General features: G+C 35.2%; 1 protein-coding gene across 1 annotated transcript in view; it reads right to left on the bottom strand.

Annotated features, from left to right (window-relative positions):
- The window catches only part of KLHL32 (kelch like family member 32), a 175705-nt gene that overhangs the window by 147922 nt on the left and 11645 nt on the right, over window positions 1–16138 (bottom strand). The window contains exon 3 of the mRNA XM_044675393.1: window positions 11887–11994. Coding sequence (XP_044531328.1) covers window positions 11887–11994 — 108 coding nt within the window. The remainder of the gene's footprint in view (window positions 1–11886; window positions 11995–16138) is intronic.

Raw genomic sequence — 16138 nt, 5'->3', positions numbered from 1 at the left:
CACTATACTAACCTATTAATAAAAAAAATACAAGTAAAAGAAAGACAGTCCTTTGCCTGTAAGAAGCTTACCTTCTAATGGAGGAAGATAGATTAAAGAAAAGCTGACTAGTGAGAGGAGAGAGAAGGTACTACTTTAGGGGCAACAGCAGAAAAAGAAATCCATAGGTTTGGGAGCAGATCCCTGAGAGGAATGAACAAATGAATGAAAAAGAAGAAAGATATATAGATATACACACATACACACGTTTATTTTTTCTAACAAAGCAATTTGATTGGAAATGGTTTTCTAGTGCAATTTGCTTATCCAGAATATCTCAACTCAGAGAAAAAGCTTAAATAACACTGATGTCTTTCTTCCTGATGATACAAGATTAAATGACTTCTTCAAGGATTTATGTTATCACTGATATTTAGAACCAATGATTGAAACACACTTATTCATTATTCTATTCTACCCAATTACCAACCTCTCTGTAACATCTTCATTTCACTGATTATGTACAATACATTTGTTTTCCTAAAAATAATAATCTAGGGTTTCAATGTCATATCGATTTTCAATAAAAAGTTTTATCATTTTAAGTTAGATAAAATAGTGGGCATTAGTTTCAAGCTCTCACAGACTAAACATATTATATCACACAAATACCAAGAATTTCCAGCAGAGGTCTCAGAACTCCATTTCTTGTAGAAGGGAAGACGTGTGTATATATAGAGTCAATGGCTACTGAACTCAATAGACATTTATATCGCTCACTTTGTGCACTGAACTTTTAAGATACATTCCTTAGGGAAGGGAATGAATTTTGAAGACTACTAATTTGAGAAACTATGAGCACAATAATCACTAGAAATCTTTTAACCTGAAACAAGCAACATAAATTGGGTCAAGACAAAGGGAACAAAAAGCACCTTTAGTTGTGGGGGAAAGCAAACAGAAACCCAGTAATATCACAAAGCTACCCAATTCTCCAAAGAAAATGAACCATTTAGTAATTTTCTTTAAATAATTATTTTTTATAACTAGATTTAATTACTTAAGGTGGGGATGGGGGAAAGGTCAACAACAGGTACTTTGGCAAAGGTGCAGGGAAAAGGGCTTAGTATTAACCCCAACCCTCAAAGTAAGAGCTAGAAGGGAATTTAGGGGATCATTTAATCCCACAGTTCCCAAAGCTTTTTATTCCTCCAAACCCTTTCAACAAAAAAAGAAAAATAGTCATTTATACGGAAAATGCCTATAGTAGCTATAATCATGTTTTTTGCTTCAAAAAGTTTCAAATTAAAATTTACATAATGTAGTTGTGATCAAATATAAAATTTTATCCTACCTATAAATATGAAAACTAACATAAATTAATTATGAAATAATTACATATATTTTATGTAGACTATTCTTTAAGAACTAAAAGTAGTAATCTGACAGGGCCTTTCATGCTACCAATCTCTGAAAGTCTTAATATTAAAGTTCTTTATTTTAGAAATTTTGTTTCTAATTTTAAACATAACATTCTAATAAAATAAATTAAAATTTCAAAGATAATAATAATAGCTAGCATTTATGTAGCACTTTTAAGGATTATAAAGCACAAATAATATTCACAATAATCAATATTTAGGGAAGGTATTATTATCCCTTTTTTACAAATGAGAAAACTAAGACAAATAGAAATTAAGTGACTTATTCAGGGTCATACCACTATTAAGTGTCTGAGATCAATTTTAAACTTAGGGCTTCCTAACTTTAGGTCCAGTGTTCTATTGTGAAGATGGGATTGATTCTCCCCTGCCCATTTTTAAATTTAATCACCATAATCGTATACACCTCACTTATTTTTAAGTATGGAGAGGTCTGTGACCCATATGTGCAAAAGTGGGTGAAGAATCAGAACCCACTGACTGCTCCCTGGGCAGTTCTAAGAAAATTTATAGACTATAACTTGTCCACATAAAGTGGGAGGAAGGCACAGGAAGTGACGAAAGGAAAAGATGAAAAATAGTCATTAAAAGTGGCAAGAACTTCCTGTGATCAGGTCTTTTGCCTTCAACTTGACCCTAGAGGAGCTCTGGATAAGAACCTCAGACTGCTTTTCTATTTTCCCTCAGAATTACCATGTGGGTGAATGAAAAAGGCTGACTCTCTTCCCTGACTTGTTCTGAAGGTACTAGCCTCTGGAAAGGTCCTCATCTTGGAGGAGGTCTCATGGCTAAAACCCTTGTTTAATTTAATTAAGCCTCTTTGGTGGAGCTTTTTAAGCCCTACACACTTTGGACCAGGACAGAGTAAATATCTACTCACTCTGATTTTCTTACTTTCACTCTTTCTCCTTTTGTAAATAAACTACCATAAAAATAATTTGTAATTGAGTAATAGTTCCTGGTGACCATACTCTTGATAAATTTAGTCCAACCCTTTTATTTTTACCCCTTACATTCTGGCCCTTACATTGTGGCAACCCAAAGGGCTCATTGGTTTTGTTCTCTTACCCTTTTATCCACAAATTATTGTAATTTATAAGTTGGATATGTTTACATGATCCACTGGGGAGACTAGTCTTCCAAAGGATCTCAGGAGGGATTGTGAAATTGGAATTGGTTACCCTAAAAACTTCAATCCCCAGTGAAGTAGTGAACCCCACCAAAACTACTATTCCAAGCATCCTACTCACTTCTTGTCATTACGTGCTGACATATACAGGAGATAAATTGGGTAGAGTTCCATGTCTAGTTCTTTTTTCCTTTCTGTCATTGGCTTTGGCGGAGCTGGGAATTTTGAGTAGGTAGAAAAAACTTAGTCACATGGTTCTGTTTTGTCAGATAATAAACTTTATAAAAACATAATACTTGAAGTATTGAACATTAATTTAACTCTTACACTATTCACTGTACCACCAGCACATATAAATTTAATTTCAAGTTTGGACTTCTGTATTTGAACAAAAGTTTACAATATTTGACTCCATATCTAAGAGAGTCATGTAACTAACTGATATACTTTCTACTGGTTAATGAAAAGTACTTCATGAAATGATAAATGTTCAATTGTTTCATTTTAAACATGCTTATGAATAAACTAACCTTTGTATGTCAAGTATCTCTAAGTGTGATTTTGTTCTATTCTACTGTTGGCACACTTGCTTCCATTTCAAAGAAATCCTGCTAAACAAGTGGGTTTCAACCAGTTAATTTTTAAAATTCACCACATAAAAATAAAAAATATAGTAACACAAGCTGAAGACAAGTTTCAGTACAAAATTAAACTTATTACTACAATGAGATGCAATAGAAAGATTTTTTTTCTGCAAAAAGAGTAATGGTCTGTGATAGTTTCAAGATGGCTTATAATGTACACGCTCAGTGATCATTATGGCAAGTCTGATACTCCAAGAACACAATTTAAATATCTTGATCATGTGATCACATATCTGATCAGGTGCAATTATAGTGACAGAAGAAATCAAAGGAGCTACTCTAGTGTAGTGTACAGAATACAAGTGGCATAATCAGTTAAAATTCAAATGTCAAACTCCATAGGAATTTATGAACCACTAAATTGGGAATTGCTGATTGAATCCAACATCTTCAATTGATATAATATTAAAATGATGGGGAATTGACTGGCCCAAGATCAGAGAGGAAGGCTCATTCAATTTGCTTTGAAACGGAGGCCCATTGAGCTGAGGTGGCATCCAATGGATTCCTGATGGTCATCTGGTGGTTCCTTTTCTCCAGTTACCCCTATAATAACTAGGATTCAATGCTTGCCCTGAAGCCAGGCTTTTTCCTCTCCCTATCCCTGGGACACTTCAAAGGTCAGATCCCTGCCTACTGGCTGTATTCACAAACTACACAAAAATATCCCTTTTTGAATCCCAATAACTATCCAAGTTTCCTCCATCTGGTTGGTTCATTTAACAAATCATGCCAAATTAAAATGGAAACTTATTTCAAAACAATAAAACTGAAATTTTTTTCATTAAGATTTGTACTGGATTTCTAAACAAGCCCCAAAGACATTTTTCAAGATCATTCTTAAAATCCATGGGAGACATTCTCCCTGAAGAGAGAACTAAAATGAAATTCCTGAGTGCTTCAATGAGTCCAACAGTCACTGAATTGCCTTTGATTTCTCCACTCAACTTATAAAAATCCAAGTCATCACTCGAGACATAAAAAGGGCAGTATTTCTCTCTCTCATTCTTCTTTATAATCATATATATTTAAAAATGTATCTATGCATATGTATGGGTGTATGTGTGTGTCTATGTATATGTGCACACATATCTACACATAGCTGAGGTGTATGTATATAGCAGTATTTGTGTGTGCATCTATTTCAATAATGTGTATATGCTTAAATGTTTATATATCTATTTATATATGTATGTACACATTTATATGTGTATCTCTATTTGTGGGGTATATTTAAATATGTATATTTCTATTTATATGTATGTATATATCTCTATTTGTGCATGCATCTGTTTATATAATGTGTATATATTTAAATGTGTATATATCTATTTAGATGTGTATATATTTATATCTATTTATATATGTGTGTATATTTAAATGTGTATATATCTATATATAGGCACGTATATATCTATTTGTGCATGCATCTGTTTATATACTGTGTACATATTTAAATGTATATATATCGATTTATAAATATCTATTTACATATGTGGGTATATTTAAATGTATAGATTTGTATTTATATGTGCATATATGTTTATGTGTATATATGCAGGTATTTATATTTCATGGATATGTACATATGTGTGCTTATATGTGCATGTGTGATTATATATGTTTATGTCTGGTCAGAGATTTAGGTTTAAATCACAGTTCTGGTATTTACAATACAGTCTCTCTCAGTTGCCTGATCTGTAAAATGTAGAAGTTGGATTAAATAATCTCTAAGGCACCATCTACCTCCACATTTTATGATCAATTGTTCATCCTCATAGAAAGTTAAATGTAAATGCTATAAAGAAAACATTGTGCATTTCAACCTAAAAATGCATATTTTAAGAACCGTGCTTTCCCAAATTTTTGCCTCATCAGAGCATGTAACACAATTAAACTTTTTTTTCCTTATTTTTTAAAAACCCTTACCCTCCATCTTAGAATTGATACTGAGCCTCAGTTCCAAGACAGAAGAATGTTAAGGGCTAAGAAATTGGGATTAAGTGACTTGACCAGTTATAGAGCTGGGAAGTATCTGAGGCCACATTTGAACCCAGGACCTCCTGTCCTGGATAGAAAGACCCAGTTTTCTATCCACAGAGCCACCTAACTGTTCCAACTCATCCTTTTCTTGATGTACAGGTCATATCCTCATTCCTGGAACATACTCCTCTCCCTTTTTTTTCCTCAAGGAACTCAGGTCGCCAGTCTTTCCCATGAAGTCTTTTCCATGAACTTCCCAGCTGAACATGATTAAAGCATCTCTATATTTTTCTTTGGAGCACTCTTTGCCCCCATCCCATCCTAATTTGTATGTGTCAAATCCCAATTGAGTATATATTAGCACTTGTAAAATACTTTGTATAGGTTATAACTGTTTTAAGCCTTAAATCAACTCTCTAAGGCAAGAAATTTCAATTCACAGATGAGGCTCAGTGAGGTAAAGTGATTTACAAATGGTTACTAAGTGTCAAGGGAAGGTTTTAAACCCTGGTCTTCTTGACTAGATCTAACACTCTTTCCATTACACCTCACAGCCTCTCAGAAAGGAACAATATCTTTGCTTTCCTCAAGTAAATCTCAGGCTTGAAAAAATATAGAAAAACATTTTTTAAAAATTTTTAAAAAGAAAAAATATAAACTCTGTCCATCCATACTCATGGCAAGCACAATTATATTATAGATGAGTTTAGTAGTACCTGGGGACAGGACATCTTGGATATGGGTGAATAATAATATAATAATTCTTTCTTTGAACCCAGGACCTCTTGTGACACACTATAAGTGCTTGCAGTCTAATACAAGTCCATTACAGTGAGGATCGCCAACATAACCCAGGTTTTGTGTTTGTTTTCTCTGGTAGACTTCCTTTCTTTGTCTCATACAGCTACCACAGGGGTTCTTAATTAGGGGTCTCTGAACCTGATTATTTTTCAATATATTGGTAACTGTATTTCATTATAATTGGTTTTCTTTTGTAGTTTATTATATGCATATAGTTGTATCAACAAACATTTATTAAGTACCTACCAAACACTGCAGATAATAAAGAAAAGCAAAGACAGTCCCTGTCCTCCAGAAGCTCACAATCTAATAGAAAATTTTATGTAGAAATGGGATCCAAAGACTTCAGCAGACTATCCAAGAGGTTCACAACAATAAAACAGGTTAAGAACCCCTGCTCCACAACGCCTTTGGTCTTAACATGACCTCAACAAGTAATTAAAAGTTTTGGAAAGATTAGTATAACTTGAAGCCAACCAAATTTATTCATCCTGCACCTCAGGGAATAAAAACATTTTTTAAAAAAGATAAAGGTCTCTACCACCCTTCTATTCATAATTGCCTTGTTAGCAACAAAGACAGCTTTGAAATCTTTAGAGCCATGAGATTTTTTGATATGCAATGGTTTTATTTTACTGGAAAGAGCTTGCAATATTAGTACATGAAAGAAGTCAACTTATTTCTTTTTCTAACTTAAAGAGGGTGTTGGAGGTGGCAGGTTGATTGCCTGGGCTATCAGTTGGCAGACCTAGACAAAAAATGATGGGTTTCATAAGCATTATGAAACTACAGAGGGACAAGAAGGGGTAGCCAGAATTTCAAAATCAATTCTCTGGAAAAGCTGCAAAACTTTTGCCCCATTGTGCCTTGCCCCAGTTATAATACAAGAAGACCTGGTGTACCATTTGTTCCTCCTACTGGCTTTGTGACCTTGGGTAAGTTTCTTACTATTTCAGTGCTCTAGTCAGCTTTCTGGGACTATTTAATTGAATAGGGAGTACTGGTGGAGTGAGTTTCTTCAACTGAGACTACCTAATAACAATGCAAATAAAAAGGGAAAAATTTTACCTCTATCTCTGATGTCAGCTGGAAATGCTAACACCAGCCATCCTTTCAAAAAAACAAATAGAAGGTTTGCCTTGGCTCAAAAACTTTTTTCTTTTTCTTTTTCTTTTTTTGCCTTTTCAATGAACATTGGATAGAGAGAGGAACATTCTCGTATCATTTCCTGGAGAATCAGGTGCCTACAGAATTTCAATTTGGACAAATAATATCATACAGAGCCACTGTGGCTGTAGATGACAGAATTCATAAAAAAATGTCAGCATCTGACCTTTCTGAGTCTTGATATCATAAACGATGGTGAATAAAACTGTAGTGATACATCAACTTTTTTTCAAATTATGTTTAAATTTCCTTTCTTTCTTCTATCCTTCTTTCCCTCTCTTCTTATCTTTTCCTCTCTTTTCTTTTCTCTCTCCTGTCCTTTCTTTCTTCCTTCCTGTCTTTCTTTTTCTTCTTTTCTTTCTTCCTCCCTCATTTCCTTAGATTTAGCACAAAATTTTAAAAAAGAAACTTTTGTTTCTAACAAGGCAGAATCTTATCCGTCTCTATCAGATGCATAGCTTGGTTGTGTGCTGTATTATATTATTGTATATGAGCTAGTGTTTGATTGCATGGCTTACCTGATACCTGGAGAAATAGTGGATGATTTCAAAAGTTACAGTTTAGAAATAAGTGGCTGTTTTTGCACACATAAACTTCAAGTATGTATGGAGTTTCCAAAGGCTATTGCAGTGTCCAAATTCTGTGCATATGCACAGATCTCCCCCTTCCCTTTATCCACACACACAATGAGTAGAAAGTCCTAGGTCCTTCGAGGACTATTAAGGTGATCTGATTCCCCAATTCTACAAAACTTTGTTTTGTCTTCTCTTTTTTCTGCACAGGGTCTCTTCATGCCAGGGTGTCCTTGCTGTTACTTTGAAGTCTCCTGGTGAAGTGATTTATCTCCATCACCATCTTCCGTATGCTACTGGTCTTTCTTTGTCTTTCCTGTCATTTTCTGTCTAGCTCCCAGGTTTCTCAACTTTCCTATGAAAAGGCTGACCTTTCTGGGAAATCACCAGGCAAACACACCCTCCCACTGGGAAAACATCCATCCTAATGGGGTATGAGATCAGAAATAATGACTGCTTAGCAGCAGCAGGACAAGAGAAAGCTTTATAGGAAAGGAGAGATTACTACTTCTGTAGTCATGACAGACCCTTTTGTAAGTGAACCAGGGTGACAAAGGTGTGAATGACCTATCTCTTATGATCAAGGAAGACTTTCAACTGGGACACAAAGAGACACAAAGGACCTGCTTCTGAGCTTGTCCAACATGTCTAGACAGAATAAGAGAGCTCCAACCAGGAGAGTTAGCTTTGACAAGAGCAATTTGACTTGACAGTGCAGCTACCAGCATTCTTCCTTTATATACACACTGGCTGTGAGCATGACTTCACTCAGGCAGACTTGAGTTCAAATCTAGTCTTAGATATTTCCTAGCTAAGTGACTCTGGGAAAATCATTTAGCCTCTCTTTACCTACAATTTCCTGACTATATCAAGGAGAAATTCCATGATCTCATGTTTAATTTTTTTTGTAATTTATTTTTTTATCAATTACATTTACATTACATAATTTATTTTTTTACAAATTTCCACATCAGTTTTCTCAAGTTTTATTGTTCAAACTGGCTCCTTTCCTCCCTTCCCTCCCACCTCCCGGAGCTGGCAAGCAATTCAAACTGTGTTATACAGGTGTTATCATGCAAAATATATTTCCATATTGCTCTTTTTTGTAAGTAAATAATCATATAAAACAAAAAACTGCAAAAGACAAGTGAAAAATCATAACCTTTTATCTGCATTCCAACTCCAGCAGTTCTCTCTCTGGAGGTGGATGGCATTCTTTGTCCCAAGTCCCTCAAAATTGTCCTGGATCATTGTATTGCTGAGAGCCGCTTAGTCTTTCACAGTTGATGATCATACAATATTGCTGGTACTGTGTACAATGTTCTTCTGGTTTTACTTATTTCACTCTGCATTAGTTCAGCTAGCTCTTTCTGAAATCATCCTGTTCATCATTTTTTACAGTCCAATAGTATTCCATCACCCTCATATACCACAATTTTTTCAGCCATTCCCCAATTGATGTACATCCCTTCAATTTCCAATTTTTTGCCACCACAAAAAGAACAGCTATAAATATTTTTGTTCTTTAATACCTAGAGCATTTGAGTATAGCTGTGAATGCCGTATTATTAATAACGAAGGCTTACAAAATGCTTTAAGAAGTTTACAAAAGACTTTCCAGTTGTAAGGTAAGGCAATAAAAATATTATCCTCAGTTTATAGAAAAGGAATCTGAGGTTCACAGAGAGTTAGTTAAATGACTTGCGTAAGTGTAACAATTGTGAGGGTCAGAATTTATATCCAAATCTCCTAAGCTACAAATTACATTCATTTCACTATATTTTACTACCTTTCTAGATGGTCTGGACAAAGCACAGAACCCACATGAACATGACAGAGGTTAGGATGACAGATTTCACAGGAGCTGTTTGTATCAGCAAAAGATGAACCAAAATGCAAGAACCTTTGTTATAAAATTATCTTTATCTAAGAACAAAGATAACTCACTACCATGCTGCTAACTCAAGCCTTGATGGATTCCACCTCCTTCAGCCTTCTCTTCTCTCTAATTAGAGGGCTGGAGAAAGGGGTACCAAACTACTCCCAATGCCTTCCTTTATAGAGGGAAGAAATTATACTCTCAAGTCACTTCATCTTATATCTATTGACCAGCCTTCAACTCCATTGAAGAAGAAATCCCTTGTGGTCCTACTGCCCCCCATTTTCCTGTTTCCTTTTGTGTCTCTCCCTTTAGATGCTTAGCTCACGGAGGGCAAGGATTTCTTTCTTTTTAATAACTGCATCTCTGGCACTTAGCCCAGTGCCTGGCACACTGTAGTTGCTAAATAAATGTTTAGCAGATTTATTGTATTGGATTAAGAATTTTAAGTCATTTGGGGGACATTAAGGTAGAGTATAGAATTGATAGGTTCTTTTGAGGTACTCTGTGGAAAGGAAGTTTATGAGAATTTTTTTTGGTCTACACCCATCATTTTATCCACAGAGTGACAGCTTCTTTCATAGATACAGAGAAGCAACTTATCTTCAACTTGGCATCAAAGGATTATAGATCTAGAGGTGGAAGGGATCTCAGAAGTCATTTCAGAGCTCATCTGGGATAGCCAAGTGGTGGGAAGACCCACAATCAGGTTATCCTTCCCCTCTTGCCCTTCTCCAGCCCTGGGCTGTCCTAGAACCCATCCAAGACCAAAGGCAGCCAGAAGACCCACCATCATTAAAGCCCCACAATCTTCTCTAACTCTCAACCCCTCCACCCATCCTCTGGTACTCTCTCCTCTGAATCTCTCTGGGCAAGGCGTGGATGAGGTGGGAGTCAGCAACTCTATTCTTTTCCATGAGCTGAAAGACTATCAGACCTTATTGTCTGCCATGTCACTGCTTTCTACGATCCTTCAGACCTTACAGTACTTGTTACATAGCAAGTACTTTAAAAATTCTTTGGCATTCATTCATTCATTCATGATCTAGTCCAATCTTATCACCTTACAGATGAGGGAACTAAGAGTTAAGAAAGCCAAGCAGATTATAGTAATGATGATAATGATAATGATAATAATAATAATGCCACATATAGCACTTTAAAGTTTATAAACTACCTTACAAATAGTATCACATTTTATCTTCACAACAACCCTGGGAGATAGGTGCTATTGTTAAATCCATTTTATAGATAAGAAAAATTGATATATGGAGAAGTTAAATGATTTGTCTAGAATCATATCACTGGATTTGAACTTTGGTCTTCCTGACTTCAAGTCCAGTGTCCTATCCACTGTACCAATGAGCTGCATCCAGAGCAGTAAGCTTAGAGTCTTAAAGAATGAACCACCACATTGAAAGATTAAATGTTGACTTAAGCCTTGACTTGCCCACAGCCACACAATCAATATGCAAGTCTTGAAATGGTTTTCTGGACTCTAAGGCTGACCCTTTCTCATCTGAATCTTACAACTTTTTGAGGAAGGTACTATATTGTAGCCCCCAGTAGTGAGAGTAAGCTCCAGTAAAATCAGAGCCATCAGCTAGCTAGAGCCAGATATGTATAATCTCACCCAAAGCACCTGATAAGTTTTTGGCTATTCCTGGCTGTCCTCATTCTACCCAATGAAGCAAACATTTCCCTGAGAATCTGGACTAGATGGTTACATATTTACCTGTGATTTATTATCCTATAGAAAACTAACTCTGTTTAGAATCATTTAGGTAATCTACATCCATTGTCTCTATCTTGTAAATTTTTACTAACCATCATCCCTGCAAAAGGCTTACCTAACTCCTTAGCCTACATCATTTCCCCTATAAAGTATGTACCCCAAATCATTAAACTCTATTGCTGATCATCAAGAGGATTCTGTGTGTGTCTGTCAGTTTGTCAGTTTGTCCCTCCTGCAATCCCAGAATCATTTCTCTCATCCCAGTTCATTGACCCATGAGTAATTTGTAAAGTTGGCCTTTACACTATATTAGTATAATTATTCCTATTGAACACATGAGTAACCTGAGGTACAAAAAAGCTAAATAATTTGACAGAGTTAAGTGTCAGAGACAATGGAAACTCAGGTCTTCCTAGCCTCACATCAAACTTGAAATCTGTTGTTTCATTTACCTTTATTTACCTTTCTAACTTGATTTCATATATTGAAGATTATTTGACTCAGGTTCAATGCAAACTACTTTTCAAGTTTCTGAAATCACATTTGATACGATACCTGTCCTGTGTATGCAAACTCCAAGGCTTGCTTTAAACCAAGGCTAGTCACACCATGTAAATTCACTTCATCAGCTCCACTTTCCACCATGCACAAACTGAACATTGCCTGAGAGAAAAAAAGAGAAAGAAATAATTATAGTATTCAAAAGAGTGGGCAAGGGGGCAAAGGGAGATAACAACACATGGGATAACATGTATGAGAGTTAGAGGTACTTGATACATTTCCAAAGGTAATAAAAGGATAGCTCTAGAGCAGGAAGGGAACTCTCATTTTAACAGGCAGCAAACTGGTTAAGTGTCATGCTCAAACTTGCAGAGGCAGTATTGAAGACGAGTCTTCTGACTCTAAATTCAGCATTCTTTCAATGGCATCATACTGTTTCTACAAGAAGAGAATGAATGATTTGTACAGATTAAAAGTATTTAGGTAAGTATACACATGAGGTATCATGTCTAATCAATAGACAACTGTCTTCAGATCCAGGAATAGCTGGATTCATGTTCTGCCTCAGAAACATACTGGTTATGTGACCCTGGACAAGTTATTTAATCACATAGTGCAAAGATCAAAATGGAAGAGAAACCTGCACTCATACAAAGGGTTTCCTCAACAAGGAAATCACAAGATCTAGTCAGTGTCTCTCTCTCTCTGTCTCTGTCACTCTGTCTCTCTCATTTTTAAAGTTTATGTTTTCTTTTTTATAAATAATATTGTTCTCATTGTTCACAGGCATGAGATCACAGTATACATGAAGAGACAGATGGCCCTGAGGGGGTTTAGTATTTTGTAGGCTATTTACACTAGGATCCTACAGTTTTGACACAGAAAGTTAAAAGACTTCCTGAAGGCTATGGGTTAATTTAATTTTTTTGAATGATTCCTTTTCTCTCTCAAGAAAAACCCTAATACTTGAACTTGGAGCTCAGTTAGAGTTCTCTTAAAAGAATGACCTGATGAGAACTATTGTGCTTCTCGGGGTTTAAGTGTTATTTCTCTTGTAAAACTTCACCTATTTACCTAAAAAAAACATAGATGGGACTATATGAGAAGTTTTCCATTAGGCAAGATCTGTGAGGATTTTGACTCAGACCTGTTCTACTTGAGAGGGGAAAAATAACAAGAACAGAAACATTTTTCCCTACCCCACCCCCTTTACTCCTCTACTTTCATAACTCCAAAGGGAAATCAAGTGTTGCATTTATATATATATATATGTATATGTATATATATATAACACAATATATATTTACAAAATAAAGTTGTAAATGCTTTCTAGCATTTTTTTTAATTTCTTAAAACTTTGAAGCAAAAGTTAGAAAATCTTAGAAGAAATAAATTAGTTTTTTCCCCTTATATGAACCATTAAAGATATTCTCTTTCAAAAATTTCCTCTTAAATCTAATCAAGCAATAAGAACGAATTAAGTATTATATGCCAGGTATTGTTCCAGGTACTAGGGATACAAAGAAAACAGGGAAACTACATATAGTCAGGCTAGAGAATACAGAATAATATGTAAAAATTCTGGAGATACAAAGAAAAGTGAAAGATAGCCTCTGCTCTCAAGCAACTTAGAGTCTAACAGGAGAGACAACATGCAAACAACTCTGTTACACAAGTTCTGGACAGGATTAATTGGAAATCACCAAAAGAAATTGATCAACAGGTACTAGAATTAAATTCACCTCTCCACAAAGGGGTGAAAAGGCTTCCTGTTGAAGATGGGATTTTTCCTGGGATTTTAAGACCAAGGAAGTCTGAAGGTGTAGTTAAGAAGTGAGAGCATTCCAGGCTTGGGGTACAGTCAGTAAAAGTGATTCCAGCTGGGCAATTGAGTGTTGTAAGATTTAAAATTAGGTTTGACTAAATATAAGAGTTATAAAAGTAAGATTTTGGTCACCATTTATAAAATATTAACCCTTAAGTCAGAAAAACTATTAGCTTTTATTTACAACTGGGTAGAGATATGAAATATAGGAAAGAGGTAGGGGGAAAAATCAGCTACAAATAACCTAATTCTAGACTGTGAATGCAGATCTGAAAGCGTGTCTCACCGGAATCCAAAGTCCTAATTAGGAAGCTGAAATCTGACAAGCCAGGAGACAATGAAAACCTCAAAGAGCCTTCAGTGCACACAAGACTAAGACCATCGAGAATCTCACTAGAACTCACACTGAAGAAGGTGTCCCACTGAAGCACCAACCAAGAAAAGGTCTCCTCTCCAAAGAACCAAGGAAGCAAAGAGTGAATCTTGCCCTTCAGTCTCTCCTTTTATAGTCCTTTTCCCACTTCACTTTCTGTCTCTCTCCCACTTCACGAAGACCAATCACAGTCTCCCAATTTTCCTAGCACTGCCTGAGTAGGGTAGTGCTTGTGGCCTTTGGAGTGTGAACTGGTAAATGACTTGTGAGCTCTCTTACTTAATGGTTAGTTAAGTTCTTGTTTTGATTAAAGTTTGCTGATTGATTACACATTAAAAATAAACTAAGAGAGTCTAATTCTCTCTTCACAGTGTCTTGTTTGAGGAACATCAAGAAAGCCAGTGTCAGTGGATTACAGGGTACATGGGGGAGTATGAAGTATAAGAAAACTGGAAATATTGGAAAGAGAACAGGATTTGAACACCAAACAAAAGACTCTTGTTCTATGTATCTTGTTCTAGGGATGAGATAGAACCACATGTAACAAAGTATTATAAGGCAATTTTGGGAAGGAAGGCATTAGCAAATGAGTGGGTAAAAAGAAGAGACCAAAGAGAGAGAACAATGCCTTCCAGGCATTGGGAACATATACAATAAAAAAGAGAAAAGGTAGGAGATTAAGTCCCATGTATGAGAAATACAAGTAAGGTCAGTTTACCTGCAGTCCAGCATGTGAGAATGGGAGCAATGGGTCATAAGGCTGGGAAAGTAGGCAGAGCCAATTTGTTTAGGACTTTAAAAAAATATGGTGTATTAAGTAGAGAAGAGTCAATGTCAGATTTGTACTTTTACAACTATGGCTAGGGGATAAATTCTTAACAGAAAAAGGTCTAGAAGTTATCATAAAAGATAAAAAAACCTAACTTTAATTACACAAAATTAAAAAATACAAACACAATAAATGCAAGTTGGGATAAGAAGAGATAACATATCAGGGGAATCATTAAAATTAAATATCTCATTAAATTTAGTATCCAAGACACATAGGAAATTGAACCAAATAAAAAAGATTAAGAGTCATATACCCAAAATATAAATGACCCAGGGATATAAGCAACTAGTTTGCAAAAGTAGTGATGCAAATATTCCACCATAAGATCAAATCCTCCAACTCACTAATAAGAAAAATGCAAATTAAAGCAGCCTTTACCTGATACCTAAAAAACTGTCAAAGATAATAAAAGATGGAAAGGCAATGTTCAAGTGATATGTAGGGAATGAGAAGAACACTAACTATTCTAGAAAACAATCTGGGAATTATACAAGAGAAATCATTGAACCTTATTCTGAGCCTACAAAAAGGTGAAACAATGAGAAATCTAATATAAGAAAAATATTCATATTCCCTATTTCCTAAAATAAATATCTGTTTCAGCATATTAATTCAACATTTTAAGTTCATTCAACTATTAAGTTTTTTCAGAAACAAAACTAATGTAGTTTAAATTATATGGTAAACAGGTAAAAAAATCTTTGCTGCAAGTTCTTTTGATAAGTCTCATTCAGAATATAAATAAGTAAATGATTCACATTTATAAGAATAAGAATATGAGCAGGAGTTTTCAAAAGAATCCAAACTATCAATAAACATATTTTAATATGCTCCAAATAACTAATAATTAGAGAAATAGAAATTAAAGCAACTCTGAGGTTCTATTTAATTCATTCTCTAGATCTATTTATAATCTCCAGATAATCTGATAAAGACAGCTTAGTTTATAAGAAGTAAGGACACAAAGATCTTTTATAGCTCATGCTTCCAGCTCTGTCTCTTGCAGCATGGAGTTTATTATATATATTTCAAGACTTATTTAACACAAAAGAACCACCCCCCACCCCGAAACTTCGCATTTGCGCAGAAACACAAATTATGTCATATCAAAACACAAAAAATGTCATTTGACTTCAGAATAGAACAAGGCCAAGGCTGAATTTTGGTTGGCCCATTATCAGAAGTTAAGTCTGGGAATACTTTCTCAGGGACAAATAGCCCCCACTGGAGGAGGTTTTGTCTAAATTTTGTCCATTATTGACCTTGAGGTGTCTAA

Source organism: Gracilinanus agilis, chromosome 4 (genome assembly GCF_016433145.1).
Source record: "Gracilinanus agilis isolate LMUSP501 chromosome 4, AgileGrace, whole genome shotgun sequence".
In the NCBI taxonomy this organism is placed as follows: domain Eukaryota; kingdom Metazoa; phylum Chordata; class Mammalia; order Didelphimorphia; family Didelphidae; genus Gracilinanus; species Gracilinanus agilis.
The sequence above is the reverse complement of the archived record's forward strand: the minus strand, read 5'-3'. Positions and strand labels throughout refer to the sequence as shown.